Raw genomic sequence first — 25,632 nt, 5'->3', positions numbered from 1 at the left:
TTATTTCCATTTAGAGCTCCCCCAAATGGGTGTTTTTACTGCATTGCAAAAAGTAGACAAAACTGGAGCATCATGTAATTTGGGGGGCAAGGTTTCCATAGTATGGGTCCCAACCTTTAAAACCCATTTCTGGGCTTCCGCTATTTTTCTCATGACATATTTGCGTAGCAACCGACTTAGCTTAGAAACAGACCAAGCTTTTCCACTATCGCCTTTTGTTGAGGTTCGAAGTATTTTAGGAGGTATCTTTTTTCTAAAATTAAGTTTAATTGAGCTAATAGAATAGCAATCATTTTGCTTACTTTATTACTTAAAAATCCATTTTAAAATGGAAATATAAAAATGGCTCCCTAGAATTTTTGAATACCTGTTGTACTAAATACTGGAATAGGAAAAAAAAAAAGACAAATAAGGAATGTAAATATTTTACTTATGAAACATGAGAACAAAACCAGAACATGAACTTACTGAAAATTTTCTACTGCCATACCGCCTTTCAAATATTCTGAAGTTGTAGATCAGTAAACTACTGCAGAAAGTGTCTTTAAGATCAAGGCACACTGTTCGTCCACACAGCAGCCTCCAAATCTAAAAGGTAACAAACAGTAGTCATAGTTTCCACTTGCATTTTATGGAAATTTAATATATAGCAGGCAAACTTTAGCAGCTGGGAGATGAACTTTAAAAAGGAGGGGGAGGTGCAGCAGGCAGGATGATATTGCAATGACGAAGAAGGCAAGTTTTTCTACAAATTTCCTTCTGTATTTCTGAAGACAACGAAGTTAAATATATGTTGAAACATCAATGTTTTGTTTTCTCTCATGAAATGGCAGGAAGTAGCACCAACGTTTCTGGCGGTTTGCCACTGAAATTCAGCATCCCCATTTCTGTTCAGGGAAAGTAGGCAGATTCCACCTCCTGCCAACTCCAAAACATGTTTGTGTCATAATGAGAGATGACAAAATGTAGCTTCCAAATGTCAACTACTCTTTTCCCTAAGCTATTTTACCAAAAAAAAGGGCGTATATGAATAGATTCTTTTCCTTATAACCTTCACTTTATAAATTATATGTTAACTGAAGTCACATTTTCCAGTTATAGTTCTGCTCCATTTGCCTACAGAAGTTCTTCCTACACTCCAAAAACCACCAGCCCGTAGCACAGTAAAGGTGTAAAACACACAAGGACACAACATGCTGTTAATAGTTGTCAAAAAGAATCCTTCTATCAAGGACAGTGCTATTGTTGGAACAAGTATTACCTTTCATCTCCATTTAAAGATACAAGGAAATGAAAAATGTTAGCATGCTTCAGCTACCCAGGCTTTAAAGTATGCTTAAAGATAGCTATAAATATTTTGCCCGTGTTAACTTTTTTTCCTTGCGGCCCTATTATCAGATATTATTTTCAGAATAAGCTCCATACTACCGTGTTTCTCATATAATAAGGCCGGGTCTTTTTTTTTTTTTTTGAGCCCCCCAAAAATGTGTAGGTCGTCTTTTCGGGGGTGACTTAATTCCCCCCCCCTTGCATCTTCGGGCAGGCGGGCAGCGACAGCTTGGATGTTGACCTCGGAGTTGGCCGGCACTTCATATCCGGGTCAACGCAGGCAGCACCATATCCGGGTGTGCAACAAAAGTACTTCCTAACAGCAAGCCCCCCCCACCATTCCCCCCCTTTTGCATGTTTTAATACAGGACTTAATTTGGGGAGAGGGGCTTAATTTCATTTCATGCCTATAAAACATGCTGGGACTTCCTATTGGGGGAGGCCGTATTGTTGGAGAAACAGGGTATATGCTGCTGAGCAAACCTATATTTTTTTTTCTGTCTTAATTATAAACACAGCAGGGAGAGGGAACAGATCTCTGTCTGAAATGAAACAAGGAGGACTTTCCCCGCAATTGCTGTATGCATCATTTTTCATTCATCCAGAGTCCAAAGCATTCTAAGTTAAGTTCAGCTGGGAAGAGAGCAAGAAAGTAAAAAAGAACCGCTACTGAGAGACAAGCAGAAACTGGCACCAGAAGGACTCCAATTCCTCATCACTTGTTCATTCCAACCACTTTCTACGTGCTTAAAGGCACAAGTTATCACTGTCATAAGTATTAATATAATTCCATTATCTCTATATTAATTTGAGGGTGGGAGAAAAAGAAAATAAGAATGTTCCATAGTCCCAGCCTTTCAGTTTTAACACACAACAAAGAATAACCCATTTTTTCTCTCCCAAAAATGTGTGTGCAAATATATACTCATTTTTATGCCAGGAATTTTGCTGAAAAGACTGTCTGGAGTAGATCATAACCCTATGAATTAAGATGTATAGGGACTGGTGTCCCGGGTTTAGAGATGCCACCCAGTATAATGTATAAAGCACAAAATCTAGCAGTATTACTACTGTCAACTCAAGTTCCCCTCATCTGAAATACATTTGGGACAGTGTTTTTCTCCACAGTTACCAGCATCACCTTTGGATTAACTCAACATCTTTGAAAACGTTTTTATCTGATTTTAATTGTGAAGAGTTTCAACTAAATACACGTTAATTAATTGTTAGCAAAACTAACAAGAAATTAGAGACTTCCTCCTTCCCACACTGCAGCCACAACTCATTTCTCACATATCTACATTTTACATGAATGTTGCTCTGCTATTGGTTGTGGTATGGAGTGCTACATCATTCTAAATTTAAAGTTCAAAATATTCACACCAGAACTCATATTAAAAAAAATAAAGAACACCAGCCCCATGCTTATCCCATGTCACAATATTATAAATCAATTGCTGCTTACCTGAAATTCCTCTTTTACTGCTTGCAGATTGTAGGTAAAGAACTTTTGATAATGCTGAAAGAGTAGAGCCAGCAGTAGCGAGAAGATGCTTGGTATTATTAATAGACCCTTTGAGAGAGGTGCTTTATCTTCAAAAGAAAACAAAATACACGCATATCCAGTAAAGTTATGGTGAGGATTCTTAAAACAATTTAAAAAAGCAATCAAGTACTAATTAAAAAAAAACATTTTATGTTTACAATTAAATCTATTACACTACTAAAAGAACTTTCCACCTCATACTATCCAAATTTCGGTTCAGGTTACGAAAACAAAACCAATAGATGCATGCAGGAACCACCTAATTCATTTCAAATGCTCAAACTAAGCCAGAAAATCATGCAGCACTTTGGCTTTGTCTGGGAAAATTCAGTCCAACCTGGTGCCTGAATCCAGAGAGTCTGCAAGAAACAAAATTCCAGTTTCCTATAGAAATGCCCTGGAAATATAAAAACATTCTCTTCCTTTTCTTCGATTAGAAGAAATCAGATTGAAATACACAAGCAAGTTAGAGCTTTGTAAAGTGTGCTAACAAAATACCTGATGTACTTCTAAATTTTGATTTAAAGGAAAATAAATTGCTTACAGTATTGTTATTCTCAGATAGAACTCAACGTTCTTAGCATAAGCATTGGGGTGGGTGAGTGTTCAGCTCAACAGCACAGAGATCACGGAATAGAAACAGAAGAAACTTTACTATCAAAGAGTGTTCTACTATAACAGGAGTCTTCAAACTTGACAGCTTTAAGACTTGTGGACTTCAACTCCCAGAATTCCTCCTCCAGTCATGTTAGCTCAGGAATTCAGGGAGTTGAAGTCCACAAGTCTTAAACTTGCTAAGTTTGAAGACCCTTGTACTATAAGGATGGATTTCTATTCTTTCTGTAAGATAAATGAATTGTTAGGTGAAATCAACAGGAGATCTGGAAAAAAACAAGATGGAATTAAGGGGAGAGGGGGAAAAAGGACATTTACAATGCAGTAAATGGTACGTTGTCCTTTCTTCCCAAATCACTACCCATCTGAGATGCTGTAATTTGAATAAGGCAGATTGCTTGTAAGGCAAGGAAGGGATCTGACAGCAAGATCTCTATTGTCTTTCCAAATATACCACTAGTCATTAAGGGAGGAATAAGTTACTTGTGGAAGTCCATGTGTTTAGGATTTTGAGAACATGTTTTGGGAGCTCTTGCAAAATAACTGCCAGGGAAGATTCACCTAATCATAAAATCACTGGGATTGTTCCTTGCTATGCTGTTCAGAAACACTGAAGGTTCCCTATCACTCCTCTAAGTTGTTTTGTTTTCATTTTTCTTGATTAGTGGCATTCCTTTGTTAAGAATGCCTGGAAAGTTTCTTTGTGGCTTGGGGCATTTTTATATATAATGAATACTTCGGCTTCCTTTTTTATAATTAACTGGGAAGAAAAAGTAGCTTATGGGATTTACATCTAATCATAGACTTAATGTGGAAGGTGAGAATGATAAATATTCATATTAATTTCTACCATGAGTGCAATATTTCCAGGTTAATTTTACTGCTTTGTTTATGCATACCTTATGCTCTACCTATTACAACGCTGTGGTTCTTATCTGGTGTTTTATTTCCTGTTACTTTATTAAAACAATTGTTAATAGTTTGTACACAGAAATATAGATGTATTTAATAATTTACCAAAAATTCTGCAATTTAACATTCTGATTGTTATATTCAAATCTCTTTTGCATACAACATTCCACATTCGACCCACTGAATAACTCAAATTCAGCTGTCATACAAATGAAAGGGGCATGAATTTCATTTTAGAATAATAACACTATTCCACTGTATAAATTAAACAACTGAATTAAAGGGAGATTGTCCTTCTGTCATACACTCTCAAGATTAGAAAAACATTTTGAAGTATGAGTACATGCCATTTAAAAAGATTTAAGAACTATTGCAATATATATATTTTGATTTCCTAGAATGGTATAAAAATGACAGTCTGCTAGAAAAATACTATTTAAACAATGCCTCTTAAAACTGCTTCAATGTTAACAGTTCCAAGAGGGGCGGAAACATTTCCTCCTCTATTTAAGAAAGGATGTTTTTATGTTATGAGATGCTAATGGATAAGCTCTACTTGAAAACAATGTGTAAAGCAAATTATTCTTATTTTGCCCTTGTTTAGCCTCAGTGTAGGTGTATCAAACTAGTGACGACATGTCAACACATGATATATCGCAACTATTTTCCCCTTCACTAAAATGGGTGGGTGTGGCCAGTGCATGACGCATCTGGCCTGCAGGCCACAAGCTTGACACCCCTGCCTTAGGGCAACACATGAATTAAGCTTTGTACATTTTTTAACAAATCAGGATTAAAGCAAGCTCTGCTTGAGGATATGAACATAGACATAGTGAATTGGTATCCTCATATAATATGTTATTTGCATCAACAAGCATTTTCTATAAAATCACATTAGCATCATATATTAATATTTCTTTCATATCTTAATTTTTTTTAATCTGGTCTAATTTAGATCATTATAAATATACTATAAGCACTGGGCTCATATACAATTCACCAACCTTGCAGAAAACTTGAAGACATTCTATTTAGTAAACCATGTTATGTGAACATTATGGTTTATTTTAGCTCAAGATAATTATCAAAAAAGGAAATATCAAACTGACCATTGCTAAGTTCAACTAATTACCTTATTGTAGAAATATAGTTGTTTCTTTTGTACAGAGCACTCAGGTTCTAGTTTTTAACTTACATTGTTAGCCACTTTGCACTTGTGCTTAATTTACCTGGAGAACTAACTGAACAGTTCACAACCAGCTCAAAGTTACTAGGTTCCTGCATTGTACAATACCACTTAATTGGGGAAAGGTATTAGAACAATTTCTCACCTGAACTGGCATGTTTCTATATTTGTTCAACATGTTGGGCTAGAAATAGTCCAGTAAAAGGTGTTGTGCAATTGTATCCAGTGAGTCATGGAAATGTAAGCACAGATTTGATTCACACACCACATTAAACTTTAAAATAGTTAATTTGGGTTTGTGGCTTAATGTTTTGTGAACCCTGTCACTGTGGTTTCTAAACCATGGTGCATGGTTTAATGTACTTATGTAAACATAGCAATTTACAGTGGCTTAAAACCATTCACTAGCAATTTAATTAGGTCACAGTTAAAATTTATTTTAATCCCTGCTGGCCCAATCCTATGCATTATTGTTTGGAATAACAATATTCAATAGAATTTATATCTGGAGGGGGGGAACAGTAGTGTTGGTAATGAAAAGCTGGACTTTGGTATCAATGGGATGCTTTATTCTGTATGAGTTTACACTCTCCAAGCAGAAGCAACTTTGCAGTTTGAATGTACTCCCTGATCCCAGCTGTAACTGGACTTTCAAGTAGCAGCTGTGGTGAGGAGCATGTTTACACAACTATGATCAGAATGCCAACTGCAAACTTTCCCGAACCAGCCAGATTTAGCAGCAGTTATCCAGCCCTTATTACCACCCAACCTGATTACAGCAATGCACGTGGGGCTTCCCTCGAAGTGGATCCAGAAAATACAACTTGTGCAAAATTCAACTTCTAGGTTGAGGACAGATACAGTATATAGGAAGCATCATGATACCATATGAAAGATCTGTTCTAGTAGCCAGTTGTCTAGTGATTATAATTCAAAGTATCCATATTGCTCTAGAAGGCCCGACTTTACAGCTTAGGGACTGCTTATCTCTCCTACTAAAAAACTACTAGTAAAAGTGAAGATATCTTTGTTATTGGAAATTCCGTTACTGGCATGCAAGAATAGGTTTGCATTTAGCAAGCTGACTAGGGAATTCTGGGTGTTGAACTTCACAGCTCTTAAAATTGCTAAGATTGAGGGACCCTTATGGCCACCCACTTGACTGTCAAAATTAGAAAGTTGAGGAAAACACATCTCTTCCACCAAGTGTTTGTTACTTAAATGTTAGGTTTTAATTCTAACCGTTCTGTTTACATTTTGCACCTTTTCCTGTTGCAGGCCACCTGGATGGTAACAGAATGAAAAAATGGAGCACAGGTAGTCCTTGACTTACAACAGTTTATTTAGCAACTGTTTATCAGTACCTTATTAAGATGTGAAAAGATGTGAAATTGCAATACCTCATTCAGATATATAATAACATATTACAGTACAATCCATCTCTTGTGTATTACACTCGGCAAAGCGTCACGGTCAGTGTTGGATGTATATTTTGTGTATATTCGTAGATATTGTACTCTCTAACTGCAAATGGAGATACGGGTACTCTATTTTTCTTATCTTCATCTTTAAGTGCTCTGGTTTTATTGTATTGCAAACAGTTGCTGGGGTGCATCCACAGCTTCATTGTTCTTGTACAATGACAATAAAGCTGTTGTTGTTCCTCCTCCTCTTCTTCTCCTTCTCCTTCTTTGTTTAGCAACCGTTCGAAGTTACAACAGCACTGAAAAAAGTGGCTTATGACCCCTTTTCTCACTTATGACAGTTGCAGCATCCCCACGGGCATGTGATCACAACTTAAGGTGCTTGGCAACTGATTCATAGTTATGATAATTGCTATGTCCCAGGGTCCTATGATCAACTCTTGCAACCTTCTGACAAGCAGTCATTGGGGAAGCCAGATTCACTTAACAACTGTGGCAAGAAAAGTTGTAAAATGGGAGCAAAGCTGACTTGACACATATCTCACTCAGCAACTTAAATGTTGGGCTCAATTGTGGTTGTTAAATCGTGAAGTACCTATAATATAAATCCAATTATAAAGAAAAAGATAAGGAGCTATGTTTCTCTTCATTTACAAGATTGTAGGGAACATTGAAGGTGGTGACACTTTGAGGGCTGTATGCAACAGAATTTCATTTTAATGTATACCAATTAATGTACATTCAAAGTGACAATGAAGTTATTTAAGATTCACCCTGGGGGAAGACACCAAGCAAAATCTTAGCTGAAAGCATACATCAAAGCAGCACTGGGTAGAAAGGAGAGAGCTGCTTTACCTCTATTCAGGTTAATTTAACCCAGGGGGAAGGGGGGTTTCTCCAAACTTGGCAACTTTTAAGTCTTGTACACTTCAACTCCCAGAATGCCCCAGCCATTTTGAAGACCCTCCTTATTTAACTGAGTCGCAAGAGCCGCTCGAGATATTCCCGAAGCCAGAGATCGCCAACCTTTGCAACGTAAAGACTTCAACTCCCAGAATTCCCCAGCCAGCCAGCACGGCATCCAACCTGCAGCATGGCTGGCTGGAGGAATTCTGGGAGTTGAAGTCCATAAGTCTTAAAGTTGCCAAGGTTGGGGACCCCTACCCTAAGCCGATATGACTTTAAAGCCACGTTCCTCCCCTGGCTGGCAAGAGGCGCCCCCGCTCGGGCCGGGAAAGAGCACCGGGATGGAGGTTCAGCCCCCGAAGGGAGAGGCCGTTCCCACAGCTTAAGCAGGAAGGCAAGGAGTCGCCTCACCGCGCCGCTCGGCTCCCGACCTTTTGCCCTGTGGAGCGGCCCCTCCTCCCGGGCGGGGGAGGCGCGTGGATACTTACACAGCCCGCTGGAGCCCGTGCTGGTGAACATGGTCCCTGGCGGGGAGGGGGGCAAATGGTTGCCCTGGCGATGCGCCTGGCCTCGGGAAAGCCGCCGCTCCGCTGATTCCCTCCCGCCCCCCGCTCCGCAGGCCAAGCAGCCTCGGAGACGGCCGGGCCGGGAGCTCCTCCTAAGGCGGCCGGGATGGGTCAAAGCCGGCAGGGCAGGGAGAGCCCCGCACAGCGCCCCCTGCCGGAGCCGCCGTTTCCTCTTCTTCCCGGACGGGCGAGGCCGCGGCGGTTTCTCTCGGTTCTTGCGCGTCTCCGTCTAAATAGGCCTCTGCCTCTTTGGGGTGGGCGGCTCGGATTGAAGTCAGCCTAGCTGAGCGCGATAGGAGTCCCGGCCTGCTTGGAAATGCACAGGGGAGCATCCCGTCGAGTGGCCCCGGTGACTCTGCAGTCGCGCCCATGGACGTTTCCTTGGCAATGGCAGCGCTGCGGAAGGGCCGGCTGGGGTTTCCCTTCTGTTTTGTTTGACTTCCCCGTCCAGCCTACGTGCTTGGGGTTTCCCTAGATTCGAGGAGTCGTTCCTTGTGACCCTGCATATAGTATTCAAGGTCAGCGGGATGCTGCCATCTGCTGCGGAACTGCAGCCTTGGAAGTTAAGGTGCAACCTCGGTGCGTATTTGCAGAGAAAATGTCAACCGTGGAAGTGGTTGCAGGGTCCTTTGGGTGCAGCCGGGGAATTCTGGGAATTGAGGGTCACCTGCCTTGACAGGTGTCACCTGACTGACGGTCACAATGATATAAAGATCTGCTGCTTGAGCAGGGGGCTGGACTAGAAGACCTCCAAAGCCCCGTCCAGCTCTATTCTGATTCTGTCTTAAAGTTGCCAAGGTTGAGAAATGCTGGTGTAAACTACAAGGAGTCCTCAGCTTACGACTGCAATTGAGCCCAAAATTTCTGTTGGTAAGTGAGACATGGGTTAAGGGAGTTATGCCCCATTTTTATGACCTTTCTGGCCACAGTTGCTAAGTGAATCACTGAAGTTAAGTTAGTAACTCAGTTGTTAAGTGAATCTGGCATCCCCATTGACATTGCTTGTCAGAAGAAAGCAAAAGGGGATCATATGACCTTGGTACACAGCAACAGTCATAAGTGTGAACCAGTTGTCAAGCACGTTTGACAGTTGTCAAATAAGGAGGACTCAGATTATGCTGACTCTGTAAATTGCTTAGAGAGGGCTGTAAAGCACTGTAAAGCGGCATATAAGTCTAAGCGCTATTGCTATCTCATTTTGATCACATGACCATAGGAATGCTGGAAAGGTTATAACTGAAAAATAGTCATAAGTCACTTTATTCAGTGCCGTTGTTACTTTGGTCACTAAATGAACAGTTGTAAATTGAGGACTACCTGTACAGGGCTTAATCACTTACTATGTTATGTAAAGCCTGTAGCTGTTGACCTTCTGAAATGTGCTATGGGTGAAAAGGAGATTCCTATCCGTGTTAATAATTAGGAGGAAGGGAAACACAGATTAATCAAACTGGGCTGCAAAATGGCATTTGTTTCCTGTGTCTCAGTGAAGAATTGAAATCATCACATGCACACATTTTCATGCCTTCCGTTTTTAATGGTATACGTATATGCAGTTTACCTTCTTTTAAGCTGTCATAGCAGGGCAATACAGATATTATGACATGTATGGGGGCATGATATAATACAAAAGGGCTCCCTCTTTCTCAGGACTCCATTGTTCTATGTTAAAAACCAACGTAGAAAAGACATCTAAACTGGAATGAAATAGGATAATTGCAACAATTATTTGTAACAACTCACTGTAATATGAATTAAGGACAAAATCCTGCCTACCTATCAAGGCGATTTTATGGGAGCCAGCTCCTGGATAATTTAGGCCAGTGGGGGCTTTTCTGGACACAGAGCTAAATCTGGCTAAATGAGTTAGGATTTAAGAATAACGAGTGAAATCAAATCCTTCTTTGCCATTAATTTATGACAGGCTATGCACATTACTCAGATTTCCTTGGAGGAGGAATTGTATATTAGTAATGGGTGATAATAATGCTGGCTATATTATAGAGTTTGAGATAAATATTGATTTAAATAAATATATATATTTATTTATTTACAATATAAATGCAATATTTTAATAATAGTATCCTTATAATACTAGACTATGACCTAAATAAAATTGTAGACCATGTCATTGGTAATAATTCTCTGCATGCTTGAGCTGAGTATATCTATATACATGTCATACAATGCATGGATAATTCAGCCTGTGAGCCAGTATGCTTTACTGTTACATTTTCAGGGATATCTTGTGACATGGACTTGAAGGTGAAAATGAGCCCTTTCAGTCATGAAAGCAATAAAATGCCACATAATGCAGATAATTGTGCAAAGGACGTGGGTAGCCTGATGATCTTCTAGGATGAATTCAGTGTTAACTGAGTTTCCTTCTATTTCCTTTTTATTGAGAATGTTTCAATCAGAATAGAGCTGGAAAGGACTGGGGAGGTCTTCTACTCCAACTCCCTGTTTAAGCAAGAGACCCTATCCCATTCCATGTTAAGGACTACATACAAGCAAATATTATTGAACAAGACACTTGTTTCTATTCCAGCTATCTCCAAGACATCTTGGAGTTGACAATAGCTTAGTAACTGTTAAGAATAGCATGTCAAGACACAAGGCCTCTTTCTATAACTGATATCGGCATGTGCCCTTTCAAATTCGTTACTCACAGACACAGTTTTCAGAACTCTTTCTGGTTCTAGGTTCATCCTCTGCACAGCTGCATCTCATAAATGGGCATGCTGTATACCTTGCGGCCATTAGAAGACAAGAAGATGAAAAAAATAACATTAAATATTACTCGCGCTTCCTTTTTGTAAACTCCTGACCTTTTGAGGCCGAGCACAGCCTCAAACACAGCATCCAAACAATAGCCCTTTCCAGGGATGCAATCAGCTGGCCACAGATGCTTATGAATAGCTGTTCAGAGGCTTTCAGAAAACAAAAAGCCAATACTTTTCAGTACAATGGCCCAAGCAAAAGAGGCTTTATAGTAGCCTCTTGATTTGTTTCTGAACCACATATAATTGCAATGATGGAGGCTGCCATTGTGTTGTGCATAGTAATTGTATTACAGAGAGACTTAGTATTTAGATCTTGCTTCCTCAAGTTCTTAAAGCAATGGCTATAGCTGATGATAAGATACTATAATTAACAATTTTTCAAAAGAGTTTTGAGTCATGTCTCATTCACTACTGAAATTATCCTGTACTTGTTACATTATAAAATCAGGAATTGCAGTGGTGCTTAAAGAGCTTAATAGTTGACCAACTGCAAACATGCAATGCTTAAGTCTGGCTGAATTTCTGGCATAGTTTGAAAATATTCATGCGACATGGTAAGTTGTTTGGTTTTGATAATGAGAATGCCTTTGTTTTATCCCCTTACACTATGCAGCTGTTTAATCACAACTCAAGGCTTTGTTAAAAATAAATATGTTACCTAAATGTTGTGTCTGATTCTTTATATTTAAACAATAGGATACCTTATTATGGTATTCCACTTGTATTCCCCTTTTTTTATTCTGTCAGCCATTGAAAAGGGTGTTTTTGTAGCCTGTGCTATCTATATATATAAGAGAAAAAAATGATTTGCCAAACCACCCAACAGGATGGAAATTATAAAAAGAAAAATTTTAAACCTTCAAACATCGATTGTTCTCCTTTGAATAGCAGTTTTGGGTTGCTTCTTCACTGTTTACTTTGCCTGGATTTTAGATCACAAGGGGGAGATCTATGTTACTTAAGTTTATTAATTATGTGTTTTTAGCCCACAAATTATTATTGGTGGAAAACCTATTTCATTAATACTGAAATTCAAAAGTTTGTCTCTTAGGTAAAAAAGAAAAGCAATAATTGTCAAAGGTCCCAGGATATTTGTTTACTTTGGAAGTTGCATTTACCATTCTTTAATAAACATTTGTATTAGCAGACTTGGCACAACATACAGCTGGACTTATGCCAAGTGCTAATACAGCTAACATAGTTCCAGTTTGTACGAGTTGTTTGCATGCTTAAAACATCACAATCTGTTACTGAAGAACCTGGAAGCGATATTATGCACTAATTTGCACTGGGACAAAGATGTTAAAAAATCAGAGAAACATAGCTAATTCCGTTGCTTGGTTGAAAGGAAAAGTTACCCAGGCAAATCAGTGATTGGACAAATCCAAGAGGTTAATATAGTTGTGATGAAGAAGTCATTCCCATCCCTCTCAGGGTACTTTTATTCTGTCCACAGTTTTAAGTTTTATATTTTTAAACTTTTAAGACATCTATTTGCAACAATCATGTGCAATTAGTTCTTCAATTTCATCTAAGGAGTCAGTGATTTATGCAACCCATTTAACTTCATTAAATTAACTATGGTTTGTGGGATAAACACAATTAGCTGTGTTATAAACTAATCAGAAAAAACTGGGTTTTTGTATAACATATATGGCTACAAAAAAAGTGATGGCAAACATATGTCATGCATGTCAAAGATGACATGGCATGACATTTAGATGACACACCAACTTTCACAAGTACCTGACAACTATTCTTGAAAACACACCCTGTTCTCACATATTTTGGGGGACGGTAGAGGCTGTGTGTGAATGGGTTGTGCTCTTGTGTGAGTTCTGGACCTCCAAAAATAGAACAGGGTGTGCTTTTGTATGGTTTTGGAGGCTGCAGATGCCACAGAAAAATGTTCTCCAAAGCTGCTTCAAGAACGAAGGTCTTATGCCACTCTTAAGTTGTCTTAGGTAGGCCCCAGGAGGGGGGAGTGTTGGTCAACAGAAAGAGAACTTTACCTGAAGGTAATATGATTGGACCACATATATTTAAAATAAATTAATATGTAAAGAATTGTTTCTCTTTTGTTCATGGGAGGAGATGGTAACATGCCAACAGAGTCAAGATAGGCGTTTCCTCAATTTTTGGTGCATTGAACTCAAAAGTTTTGCCACATTCTCAAATGTGGATGATTAGTTTATGGATTACCACAATTTGGTGAACCCAAACTATTAGCCAGTAAAGATTAAATGACTTATGAAAAAGTGGACTAGGCTGAGAACAATTTATCTGTGTATTACTGCCAGCATTACACTAAGGGCAACACCCTGTGTATTTTACCACACTCAAGTATTGCAAGAATGTGTTGTTCACATGCAAGTAAAATATTTCATGTACGCCTAGCAAGAAAACAGGTATGCAAACCCACATTTCTTCTCTTTCTATTAAGTTTTGGTGGGGACAGGGATGGTCCAGAACAAGATTATCAAGAAATTAATTGGGACATAATACAAAATGCAGTAATACAGTTATGATGTAACATCTCAGAATAGAGATTCAAAAGAGCACATGGGGAAAGAATTAAAAAGAGAGAAAAACAAGTAGGGACAAAGAGGTGAATGAATAGATTCCTGTCTAGTACCAGGAATGTGACAAATATGGGAGTCAGTGCAGTGTGGTGGTTAACTGATTTGGATTGGAGAGACCTGGGATCAACATGGATCTTATTGAATGACTTTTACAACCCTTTCAGCCATATCTAACTCACTAGAACACTTGCTGAGATGAACTTAGTAGACTACTATCAACCTAAGTATGCCTCCTGACATACAAATGCAATAAAGAAATTATACATAAATATGAATAAAAAGGAGAGAGAGTCGGAAGAGACCCTTGAAACTTGTTATATTTAATCTAGAATTCCAAAGCCTCTTTGAGGTGACTTTTTCATCAAGTATTAGATGGAATTCACAGGGAAATTTGCCTAAAACCCTTTTAGGCTCATCTTAGGCAATTTTCCTCAAGTGGATGCTCTCAAATATTTGGATCAACAATGTAAGGAAAGTCATGGCAAACTGGTGAGCCTCATTCTACTATAAACTCCAGTTATTTCATGGTCCTGTGTGTTGTGCTAACTCAGAAAAGAGCTAAATGACCACAAATAAGCTGCTGGCTTGGAAATGTATGTGTTTTCAATATCTCTTGAATCTGATGCATTCCAAAACGACAGTGGCACCTTGGCTAATAATAATGAAGGATAGATATGACTAGTATGAATATTCTCTGGGAAGTCTCTGTCAGAGTGGTTCAATTATTAACTTTTTCATCCAGATAAACATTTTAATAATGATTGTTGGAAACACTAAATTTTGGATGTGCAAAATAAGGGATTATGAGGAGAATAAAGACATATAAACAATCACTCTGCAAATTTTTCAAACCCATTTTCATCTAACTTTGTCATTGTTCACTGCGTTGCATTGTATGTATGTATGTATGTATTTACCAGGTTCTATGAGGCTGCAGATAAAGCTTTTTTGAGTGCAGATCATTAAGGAGCCTGTTTGGTTTAGTGCAGTAGTGCCCTAACTTTTTCGGTCCATTGCCCCCTTGGTGCTACAAACTCATCCTCAGTGCCCCCTACCCAGGGGTGGGATTCAAATTTCTGTGGGTGTGGCCTAATTTGAAGGTGTGGTTTGCTGGTCACATGATGGTAGGCATGGCTTGCTGGTCATGTGACTGGGTGGGCGTGGCCAGGTGACTGGCAAACCAAATACAAGTGGTCCTCACTTAATGACCGGTTGTTTAGCAAGTGTTCTAATTTATGACTGGCCTCCCCTGAGCTACTTGACCAGTTTTTGGAGTTTTGACAGCTTTAGATCAGGGGTCTAAATCCCACCCCTGCCTGTGTGTATGAGAGAGAGGGAGAGAGAGAGGTTGGATCAGATCTCTCTCTTTCTCTCTCCCACCAACGCCAGAAAGCCACCGTCAGTCAAAATTCATATTAGTGGTCTCCGGGATTTAAAATTATGAGTGTGGTGGTCCCTGAGGTCCAAAAGTTTGGCGACCCCTGATCCAAAGGGATGAGCCTGAGAGAGGGAAAAAGAAAGAGAAAAGAAAAAGAGGAAGAAAATAAAGAGAAAAGGGAAAGAAAGAAAAAGGGACAAAGAAAGAGGGGGTGGAAGGAAGGGACAGAAAGAAAAAGAAATAAAAAAGGAGGGAGGGAGGGAGGAGAAAGATAATGAGATAACTATTCTAGCCCAATCACCTTCTCCAGCAGGGTTAGAAGGGAGTGTGTGCGTGTGTGTGTTCTTGTAATTTACCAGTACATTTTGGTTTTGCCTTCTTCAGAAGTGGCACTGTAATACATTGGGAAAAGTAATTTTTAGGGTGGAGATCTGGTCCAATGGAAAAGCCTCAACAAAATGTGAGAGCTTCCTGATAGTCTTGACCATTTTTCATCCACAAAACCTTTAATAGAAGCCAAAGAGGTTTCAATGTGGAAAAGGGCCTCAGTCTAAACTAGGCCTCATTCAATCTGATGCATCAGGTCTCTCTCTTTCTCTCTCTCTCTCTCTCCCTCCCTCCCTCCTTCCCTCCCTCTCAGACTGACTTTGCTCTACTTTCCCGACGTGCCTGCGGGGCCGCTGCTTCGAACATGGATGGATGGATGGATGGAGAGAGAGAGACACAGAGAGAGAGGGGCGGGCAGGCAGGCAGGCAGGCAGGTAGGTAGGCAGGAAGGCAGGCAAACAGACCTTTTGGATGGATGGATGGATGGATGGACGGACGGACGGACAGACAGACAGACAGAATGCGACAGCGGTGACACTTTGGGAAAGCGGTGGCAGCGGCTTTTCCCAATGTGCTGCTGCATTCGAGGCACCAGTTCTGGAGCATTAGTACAGTCAATGGATGAACCTGCAGGACCAGCCTCTTGAACCCCACCCTGCCACCTCTTAACGTCCCCAAGGGGGCCGGCAGAGGGGGCTAAGAGGCAGGGGGGGGTTGAGGCACCAGCTGGCCCTGCAGTTTCACCCATTGACTAGCACTGCTCCGGAGCTGGCGCCTCCAATGCAGAAGGGGTGGCACGTTACATGCCGCCACAGCTGCGTGTGACGTGCTGCCCCCCGCCACCTCTTAGCGACCTTCTGCTGGCCCCCTTGGGGATGCTAAGAGGTGGCAGGGGGCGTTTGAGGCGCTGGCCCTGCAGGTTCACCCATTGACTGTAGCACCGCTCTGGAGCTGGTGCCTCAATGGATGAACCTGCAGGGCTGGCTGGTGCCTCGAACGCCCCCCTGCTGCCTCTTAGCGCCCCTCTGCCAGCCCCCTTGGGGACACTAAGAGGTGGCAGGGGGATGGTGCATTGAACGCTGCTGCAACGGCATATAACGTACCACTGTTTCTGCATTGGAGGTGCCAGCTCCAGAGTGGTACTACAGTCAATGGGTGAACCTGCAGGATCAGCGCCTCGAATGCCCCCCTGCCGCTTCTTAGTGTCCCCAAGGGGGCCAGCAGAGGGGCGCTAAGAGGCAGCAGGGCGGTGGCGCATTGAACACAGCTGTGGCGGCACGTAACATGCCACCACTTCTGCATTGGAGGCGCCGGCTCTGGAGCAGTGCTAGTCAATGGGTGAATCTTCAAGGCCTGCACCTCAAACACCCCCCTGCTGCCTCTTAGCGCCCCCTGCCAGCCCCCTCGCTTCTTAGCACCCCGTAAGGCATCCCACCGCCCCCCAGTGGGCGGTAACGCCCATTTTGGGAACCACTGGTTTAGTGGCTTAGGCATGAAGCTAAAAACCAGGACAGTAGTTCTAGTCTTACTTCAGATAAAAAACCAGTTGTGTGATCTTCAGCCAATCTCTCTCTCTCTCTCTCTCTCTCTCTCTCTCTCTCTCTCTCTCTCCCTCCCTCCCTCCCTCCCTCCCTCCGTCAGACCTAGGAAAAAAGTAAGGGGCAAACCACTTCCAAATATCTTGCTAAGAAAACTGTAGAGACTAATCACAAGGAGTCCAAGTTGACTCAACAGCACAGAAAAAAATAATAATTAATTTATCAGTATGACAATCTGCCAATCAGATTACATGATGGGGAAGATGCCAAGTGAATGACAAGCATCAAGCAAAATTATCCAAGGTGTTCACAGGTGCTTGGCATCCATAGATCCCTAGGTTCAGTCCTGACATCTCCCAAGTAAGACCAAGAAAGAAAATTTCCAATGCTTCCAATACAGTGCCATATTGTCTGTTGCACCTAGTCTATTGCTCTGAGTTAATCTAAAGCACTATTTTTCATTGGGTTTCTTGCACTGGGTGAATGAATATGTTGTCAGTCAAAATTGGCTTATTATAATATGCATGATTCATGAGCTAGATGCTTAGTTAGCTTTTCTTCAGCAAGAGGGGGAGAGGCTATTTAGTCATTGCTAAAAAACGTTGTTCTGAATATAAATTGAGCAAATGAAATAATTCATGAAGCCGAAAATAGTGAGAAACAAAAGGAGTAATCATGAGAGACTAGGAGAAGGAATGTAGGAAGTTGGCAAGGTGTGTGGAATGTGGAGGAGGTGAGGAGGCGAAAAATAATGCTGAGCCTGAAGTTGTGCAAATTGTCTTGCCTTCAATAAGATTGGGGGGGAAAAAGGAAGGAAAATCAGAAATAATTATATGGGAATAAGAAACGAGGACTTACATTTTAATAGATAATTATTGTTTCTTCAAATTTTTGTTTAAAACCTGCATATCTATGCAGCCGTTCACATTGCAGGCATCTCTTTAACACAATCGACCATAAAAACCAAAATTATCTAGTGCCAACTCCTCAACCGTGTTTTCCCAAACTCTGGGAGAACAGGTTTTTCATTATGACATAAGGGTGGGAGCTGTTGTGAATCTCTGGGTGGATATCCTTCCAAAGGGCATGTACTGAATTCCTGGGTCCTGTTAGATGTCATGGGAGTCGGAAGATATCCACTCTGCATGATTTTACTGGATGAGCAGAAAGAGACTGTGATAAAATGGTCCCTCAAACAGCCAGGACCTATTATACCATGAAGGGCTTTATGGGGAAGAACCAGCACCTTGAATCACCTGGAAGCTAACTGATGACCAGGGTGCACCACAGCTTCCTTCAAGGCCCAGTTGACTGACCATTCTGAAGGAAGCTGATGCCACCTGCCAGGCAGCCTTAACTGTATTCAGGAGAAACCCAGATCTAGCAAGTAGCTGGTCAAGCTCACAGGCTGGAGGTGCTGGCCAAAGAGTATTTGTTGCATTGGCCTTGCAGCCAATGTAGTCCATTCCTTCCCCAAGTAATCAAGTAATATTAAATCAGGGACCTGGACAGTTCTCATCATAGGCAATAAAATCTGAGAAATAAACCCTTTTTTCACCCTTATTGCAACATTGTGATGCTTATATAAATGAATTCTTACTCATGCTTAGCCTGCTTACCACAAAGTTCTTCAGAAATAGATCCAGAGGCTGCCTAATGAATCTTTCCAAGGGATGCTGTAGTGATTTTGTCTCTGGCTGAATGACTGTAATCTCATGTATACATGGCCCTTTAACTGTCTCCTTATAATGGTGCTACCTGCTACCTTCTCTTGGATGAACCTTCCCAGAATTCAAATAGGCACATCAATGAAAGAATTTGACATTAGGCCTGAAGCTACTTCAGTTGCCTGAAGTAGTTATGGCTGCAAGCAGGAGAAAACAGACAAGAGATTTGCTGCCCTAAATTGCCTATATATATATATAGCTGTGTCATTTGAAAGTACAGTGCTAATTGGAATTCTTGTGTTTCTTTCCTTCTAAAAATAGTATTAACTGGAGGTCTGGTATTTTTGGTTCTTGGATTAATATTTTGTAATCCAAAAGACAGGGAGGACTGGCATAATTCTTTTGGACGGTACATTGAGTGATAGACTTAAGATGGTTTCTGCAAAAAGAGGATTGATAGAGAGCAAAGTCTGGGCCTCTATTTTTGTCAGGCTCCAAAATCCAAGAAAGACACATTGAAATTCTCTAAGTAGTTTCCTTTATTGTTCCTCATTTACAGACAGAAACTTTGCCAAACAAAAGCAGACTATTTGCACCATAAAACATACTGTGGGAACTATTAGGGAGAAACTGTCTTTCCCCCTTTTCCTCCCACACAAAAGATCTAAAGTGTGATGTTTCTTGCTCCTTTGGAATGCACTTGCTCCCTCCTGGGAAGCCACACAACATTCCATCACAATTTCCCCAAATACATTATCATGTTTACAAATTTGGAGAAGACTGAAGAGCCACTGAGAGTCAAGCAAGGACCAATGAAGTTCTGACCTTTGCAAGTTATGCATTTAAGTCAAGGTAAATCAAAGATAATGTCAACATGACCCCAAAGCCAATACTTTCCAAGGACTATTAGAAAATGCAAGGGGAAGGTTAAATTGAGGTGGGGTTATTGCTGATGGTGAATTACAGTGGTTCTGTGTGGTCAGTTATTGGATATGCACATAGAATCTAGTGATCAATTGATTCCATCAAGATGACATAGGCTGAGTAGATATGATGAAACTTTTGTGGATTTGCTAGTAGTGCCAGAATCTAGTTGCCAAATTTCACACCTGGACATAACCGTAAATCACAGATCTCCTGAACTGAATTCTCAGCAAGTTTCAGCAGAAGATTCATGAAGAAAAAGAAGAGCCTGAAGAATCTCAACAAACCAAAGAAGGCCTAGAAAGCCTTCATTTAGCACGCAGAGGGAGCTGTCCCAGGAGACTCCAAGGATTGCAGCTGTAGATCCTGATTAAATCTCTAAACTAAAGGCACTTGTGGCAGGAGGATTAAAAGGCTAACTGGAACTAAAACATGCACCATCAGGGAAGACAGTTCTGGAATAAAGGACTACTGTTATTACTGCTCTCTCCATGATGCATAAAATAGATGCAAGCGTGCTAAGTAGAGGATGAACACTCTGGAATAAATTTACCTTTTGAAAGTAAGCCAATGCTGGAAAAAATCTCTTTCGGCTTCCTACGACGATTATCTGAACTCTTGCCTTTTGGTTGGGGATAAATCTCTTGGATCTGGATGGTATGGTGCCTGTCTCTTTCCTTGTGCTCTTTGGTGATTGGCTGTCGACTTGTTTAGATATTTGCAGAAGTGTGTAAAGGACCCAATGTTTTTGTCAAAATAATAAAAAGAGCATTGTGCTGTTGCACAGCAATCTCCGCCCCTTTTATATGCGTATGAAGTATCATAATAAAAGAAAGGCATAGCCTCATTTATCACCTACACTAACCCTTCTGCAGTGAGACCTGGATAATGGACTTTGATGTTCTAATAAAAAAAAAAACAGGTTGGATCTAGCTTGCTTAAAATCTTCACAATTAAAAGTACCTTTATTAATTGTCTCTGGTCTTCGGGCTGTTTAAATGCTTGAGAAATATTATTTCATACTACGAATGTGTCTCAGATTGGGCAGAAGCCCAAATAACAAGATGGAGTAAGATAATGTATAACAAATGTTCATTTTTATGAGATAAGCAGCTCTGAAATGTTACTTCAGAGTTCCAATCCATTGCAGGCATTGCAACAGCACTGTGAAAAAGAAGGGGAAATAAAAAAATATTTCTCATTGGGGAAGAGAAATAATACAGGTAGTTCTTGACTTACAACAATTCATTTAGTGGCCATTCAAAGTTACAATAGCACTGAAAAAAGTGACTTATGACCATTGTTCACACTTACAACTGTTGCAGCATCCCCACAGTCACACGATCAAAATTCAGATGCCTGGCAACTGACTCGTATCTATGACGGCTTCACTGCCGTAAGGTCATGTGATGTTATGATCTTATCACAAGCAAAGTCAAGGGTGTTACTAACTTAACAACTTCAGTGATTCACTTAACACTTGTGGCATGAAAAGTCATAAGATGAGGCAAAATTCATTTAACAAATGTTTCACTTGGCAACAAAGTGACTTTGCCCCATTTTATAACTTTTCTTGTACAGTTAGATGAATCACTGCAGTTGTTAAGTTAGTAACACAGTTGTTAAAGTGATTCTGGCTTCCTCATTGATTTTATCAAAAAATCGCAAAGGTGATCACATGACCCCAGGAAACTACAACCATTGTAGATCTTTTTGATTGCCAAGTGCCTGAATTTTGATCACATGACCATGGAGATTAGTGATTCAATTTTTTTTACTACCGGTTCTTTTTTTTATTTTTTACTTAATGATTTTTTTATTTTTATATTTTAAAAAACGTATCTTTTTTGCGAACAGTATGGTTCCAGGTTTTTACATTTCAATACTACCGGTTCTGTGGGCATGGCTTGGTAGGCGTGGCGGGGAAGGATACTGTAAAATCTCCAGTCAGAGGTGGTATTTGCCGGTTCTCCGAACTACTCAAAATTTCCACTACCGGTTCTCCAGAACTGGTCAGGACCTGCTGAATACCACCAATGATGGAGATGCTCCATTGGTCAAAAATGTGAAACAATCATAAGTTACTTTTTTCAGTGCCATTGTGACTTTGAATGGCACCACATGAACTGTTGTAAGTCGAGGACTACCCACATGTGGAAAAATCATGGAGGCTCAAAGAGACCCTGCATGATTTACCCTTTTCCACCAGCTCTATTATTCAAGCTAGCAACTAACTTATTTTGTGAGAATGGCTACTGAGTTAATTTCTTTTTCAAAACCCAAAAATGCAATCCAATTTATTCTATAGAAATGCTTCTGATCATCACTTCTGCTTGAAATCTAATAAGACATTTCCCACAAATGGTTCTATTGCCATTGCAAATTCTATCACACTCTATCTTCTATAAGGAAAAGAATTTGCATAGTCCGTGCAATTCTGGTGAAATCCAAACACTATATTTTGGGGAAATGGAGTTCTAATTCTCTGAATTGCAATCTAGATCTGAACATGGAATTGGATTGGATTATTTCTGGGTGGCCCACTTTTGAAAAATGTCCAAGTTCCAGATCAGGCCCTGAGATAGATTCCCTGCTCTCATTTATTATTCACAATAAATTGAGATGGGCTTACGGTCAGTGGTGGGATTCAACATTTTTTACTACCAGTTCTGTGAGTGTGGCTTGGTATGCGTGGTGTGGCTTGGTGGGCTTGGTGTGGCTTGGTGGGTTTGGCTTGGTGGGTGTGGGAGGGGATGGATACTGTAAAATCTCCATTCCCTCCCCATTCCTGGGGGAAAGTTACTGCCCTAACCCTAACCCCACTAACCTGCTTTCCAGCTCCATTCTCCTGTGCAGAGCAACCAAAGAAGACCCAGCCGATCAACTGGGACTCAGGAGTAGGAGAATAGATGGAGAGTTAGAGATGGTATTTGCCGGTTCTCTGAACTACTCAAAATTTCCACTACTGATTCTCCAGAACTGGTCAGAACCTGCTGAATACCTCCTCTGGTTATGGTCTTTTTCAGTTCTAAGATTAGCCTTGGAAAACTACTGGCCATTTTGAATATTTGCTAGCCTAATTACCATCTCTGGGATATTTCAATATTTGATGAACAGTACTGAGAAACTGACAAGTGTACTGGATCAATTCATGAGTCATCTTATACCTGTTCTAAAAAGCCTTGGGCTTGCTGCCAAGTTGTTTCTATAGCTGTCCAGGACTCTGGAAAGCACCTTCAGAAGACTTTGGCTGGCTTTTATAATTTATTCCTTCTGCCACAATTTTAAATGAAACACTGCCCTATAGAGTACATTCCACAAAACCCACGTTCATTATTTTCAATATTGCTAGTTTAATTTTTACTTTATCTTTCATCGTGATCTGCTGAGACATCAGCAGTATAATAACTTTAATAAACAATGATCTCTATTATATTAATTTGTCTGCCTACTGAGGATTATGGTTGTTTGGGCATTATTGTTCCAAAAAACCAAAGGAATGCTGACCTGGTTTATTGCCCTCTAGTTCTCCTCAGCCTAGGGGTACTTGCTGGCACTGAAAATTACACAATTGTCGATTCTCTAGTTCTGCTTAAGGATTTGTTGAAGGCTGGAGAATTTATACCTGCTAAAAACATACCGGTAATCATCCATGAAACTTTTATTTTTTCTTTTATATAAAATGTTTATTATACTGTATTTTATATACATACACTATCTATTACATTAAAAAATATTTACCATATGGGCATACAGAAAGATGAATATATTTAAGCATGCAAAGCTAATAAATGGTTCTTAATGCAAAGGTCAGGTGAAATGAGTCAGTAAAACAGGTTCCTACATCCATTTCCTTTGTGCTTCATCAAAAAAGCATCAACTTCAGAGTGTGCATTACTACAATTGAAAGAAACAAAAAGAGGGTTAAATAGACTAATAAACCCAAATAACCCCCTCAAATTTAGTCAAATTTCAATAAAGCAGGTCAGGTATAAATCTTCCTTCCTTCATGTTTCTAAGGAAACATTCTGAGTTGATTGCTCAGTGTTTGAAAATCACGCTGTTTGAAAATGATATAACTTCTATTATTGTGTTAATTGAAATTGGGGCAGAAATATGGGCTTTCTTTCAAATCAAAATCTATAAATATATTATCCAATTATTTAAACTGAGCTGCCTGAGATGAGTAAGCTTGTTTCAGTTAAGGTAACCTATATTTTGTTCACTCATTACTTATAGCTGTATTTCTAATTATTCAGTATTATTTCTGTCTGCAATTTTTGCATGATAAAACCATGTCAGCTTTTTTAGCTCTGATAGAAAACTTTCCTGTGGATAAAGTTGTAAAATGTAGTATTATGAAGCCTAAAAGACAACATAGATTCTACACTAAGAATTACTGAAGAAATAAAAAGCTCTTTAGTTACACCCATGGTCCAGTTCTCAGCCAAACATACTACTGAGTACATAAAAAAACCATAATTTTACTAGGCCTACATATAATCTCATTTTATACAAGCCAAATATGAAAAATTGTAAGAGACAACTGCTGCTGGTGTTTATTAAGACCTAACATTTCAGAAGCAATCTGAGTTTTTCATGCTCTTATTTCCCATAATGAAATGTCTGGTATTTTTATTAAAATTATAATTAATTCCAACTTTGCATCCATGTGTATATTTGGCATGTGCGATTTTAAATTAGCATACTACTTGCTCACTCAGCATTAAGTGTATTAGACAAGCTGGGCAGTACATATATCTAATAAATTAATAATGATAAGTAAATAATATTTATTGCTTGAAATTTAACCTGGAAACGTCCAACAAAACTCTACTGTGACATAGTGGAAGTGACTCAACAATTATGGTTCTGCATGAATAATAAAAAGAAAAGAAGAGATGGTAAACAGATCTATTTTCTTTCTTGGTGGTCAATATAAAGAAAAATCAATTTTCAGACTAACACCAGAACTCTTATATGCCGATGCCAAATGACCAATCAAGACCAATGTGGGTAGTTGTTTATCCCAGTTGTTGTGTGCCGCCAATTATACCACAGACAGCTTCTGCTATAAATTCAAGGTATTTATTGTAGTCTTAAATCGTTAACTGAAGTTACATAAAAGCATACTGAAGATTTAAAGCTTCCTGTTTCAGTGTAGACAGGACAGCTTACTCCTCCAACAGTCCAGAGGAATAAATCATGCATTTAGGGAAGGCCCAAGAGCAGTCAATGTCCAGTTTACAGGTGAGCCAGTAAATCAACCCAGCATGCAAAGAGAGCTTCGGGAAAGAGGACATAATTCGACACAAAGAGCCAGTCAATCGTTTGTCCCCTCTTGACTGCCAGGTATCTAATTTGCTGGGTTTATTTCTTTCTTTTGAGTTGTCAGGTTGACTTTTCTTCCCTTTGTGGTTTGTGATGTATCAGCAAGTGTAGGACCTTGCCCAATTCAGGCTCTGAGTCGATTGGTTAAGATGCTCCCTAAATTCAATCTGATTTCATTGCCATTTTATTTAATTATTAAGTTTATCTACTGCCCACCTCGTGGTTCAAGGGGACTCTGAGTGATTGACATCACTGTTTATCTCCCTAAACATCACCACCACCTCCAGTACTGTTCTTTTGACTACATTCTTTGTCTTCCATGCTACTGCTACTTCCCCAGGTACTGTGGCACCCACAAAAAAATGACATTTTCTATTGTACATTATATGTTTCCTATTATATGCCTAGGGACAGGCCTCACTCCTCAAAATGTTGCTCCTTGTTTGGGTCTCCCCTGAAAGTGGAACACCTTCTGTGGTCCTTATGAATTCAGTTTACTAACTGATTTCAGATATTTCTGTCCCTCCCTCCTTCCATTCATTTCTTCTCATTCCTTCCAATGCCAGCTGTTTCTAGGAAATAAGAAATGTGAAATCCATTAGTTTAGCTTAATTT

At 39.9% G+C, this 25,632-nt stretch overlaps 1 protein-coding gene across 4 annotated transcripts in view; it reads right to left on the bottom strand.

Annotated features, from left to right (window-relative positions):
- Window positions 1-25,632, bottom strand: part of UBAC2 (UBA domain containing 2) — a 118,562-nt gene that overhangs the window by 79,711 nt on the left and 13,219 nt on the right. For 2 of the 4 annotated variants that reach the window (XM_026708408.2, XM_087937916.1), the window contains exons 1-3: window positions 8,407-8,550; window positions 2,795-2,922; window positions 469-588 (exon numbers count right to left, since the gene is read on the bottom strand). In XM_026708408.2, the coding sequence (XP_026564193.2) occupies window positions 469-588; window positions 2,795-2,922; window positions 8,407-8,437 (279 nt within the window). In that variant the 5' untranslated portion in view covers window positions 8,438-8,550. Of the gene's footprint in view, window positions 1-468; window positions 589-2,794; window positions 2,923-8,406; window positions 8,551-11,156; window positions 11,250-25,632 lie in introns of those variants that run through there. The other 2 variants (XM_087937915.1, XM_087937914.1) reach the window with 2 other exon arrangements.

The sequence above is a fragment of the Pseudonaja textilis genome, chromosome 8 (assembly GCF_049901715.1).
Source record: "Pseudonaja textilis isolate UNSWEBS1 chromosome 8, rPseTex1.2, whole genome shotgun sequence".
Taxonomy (NCBI): domain Eukaryota; kingdom Metazoa; phylum Chordata; class Lepidosauria; order Squamata; family Elapidae; genus Pseudonaja; species Pseudonaja textilis.
Note: the sequence above shows the minus strand (reverse complement) of the source record. Positions and strands in the feature narration are given on the sequence as shown.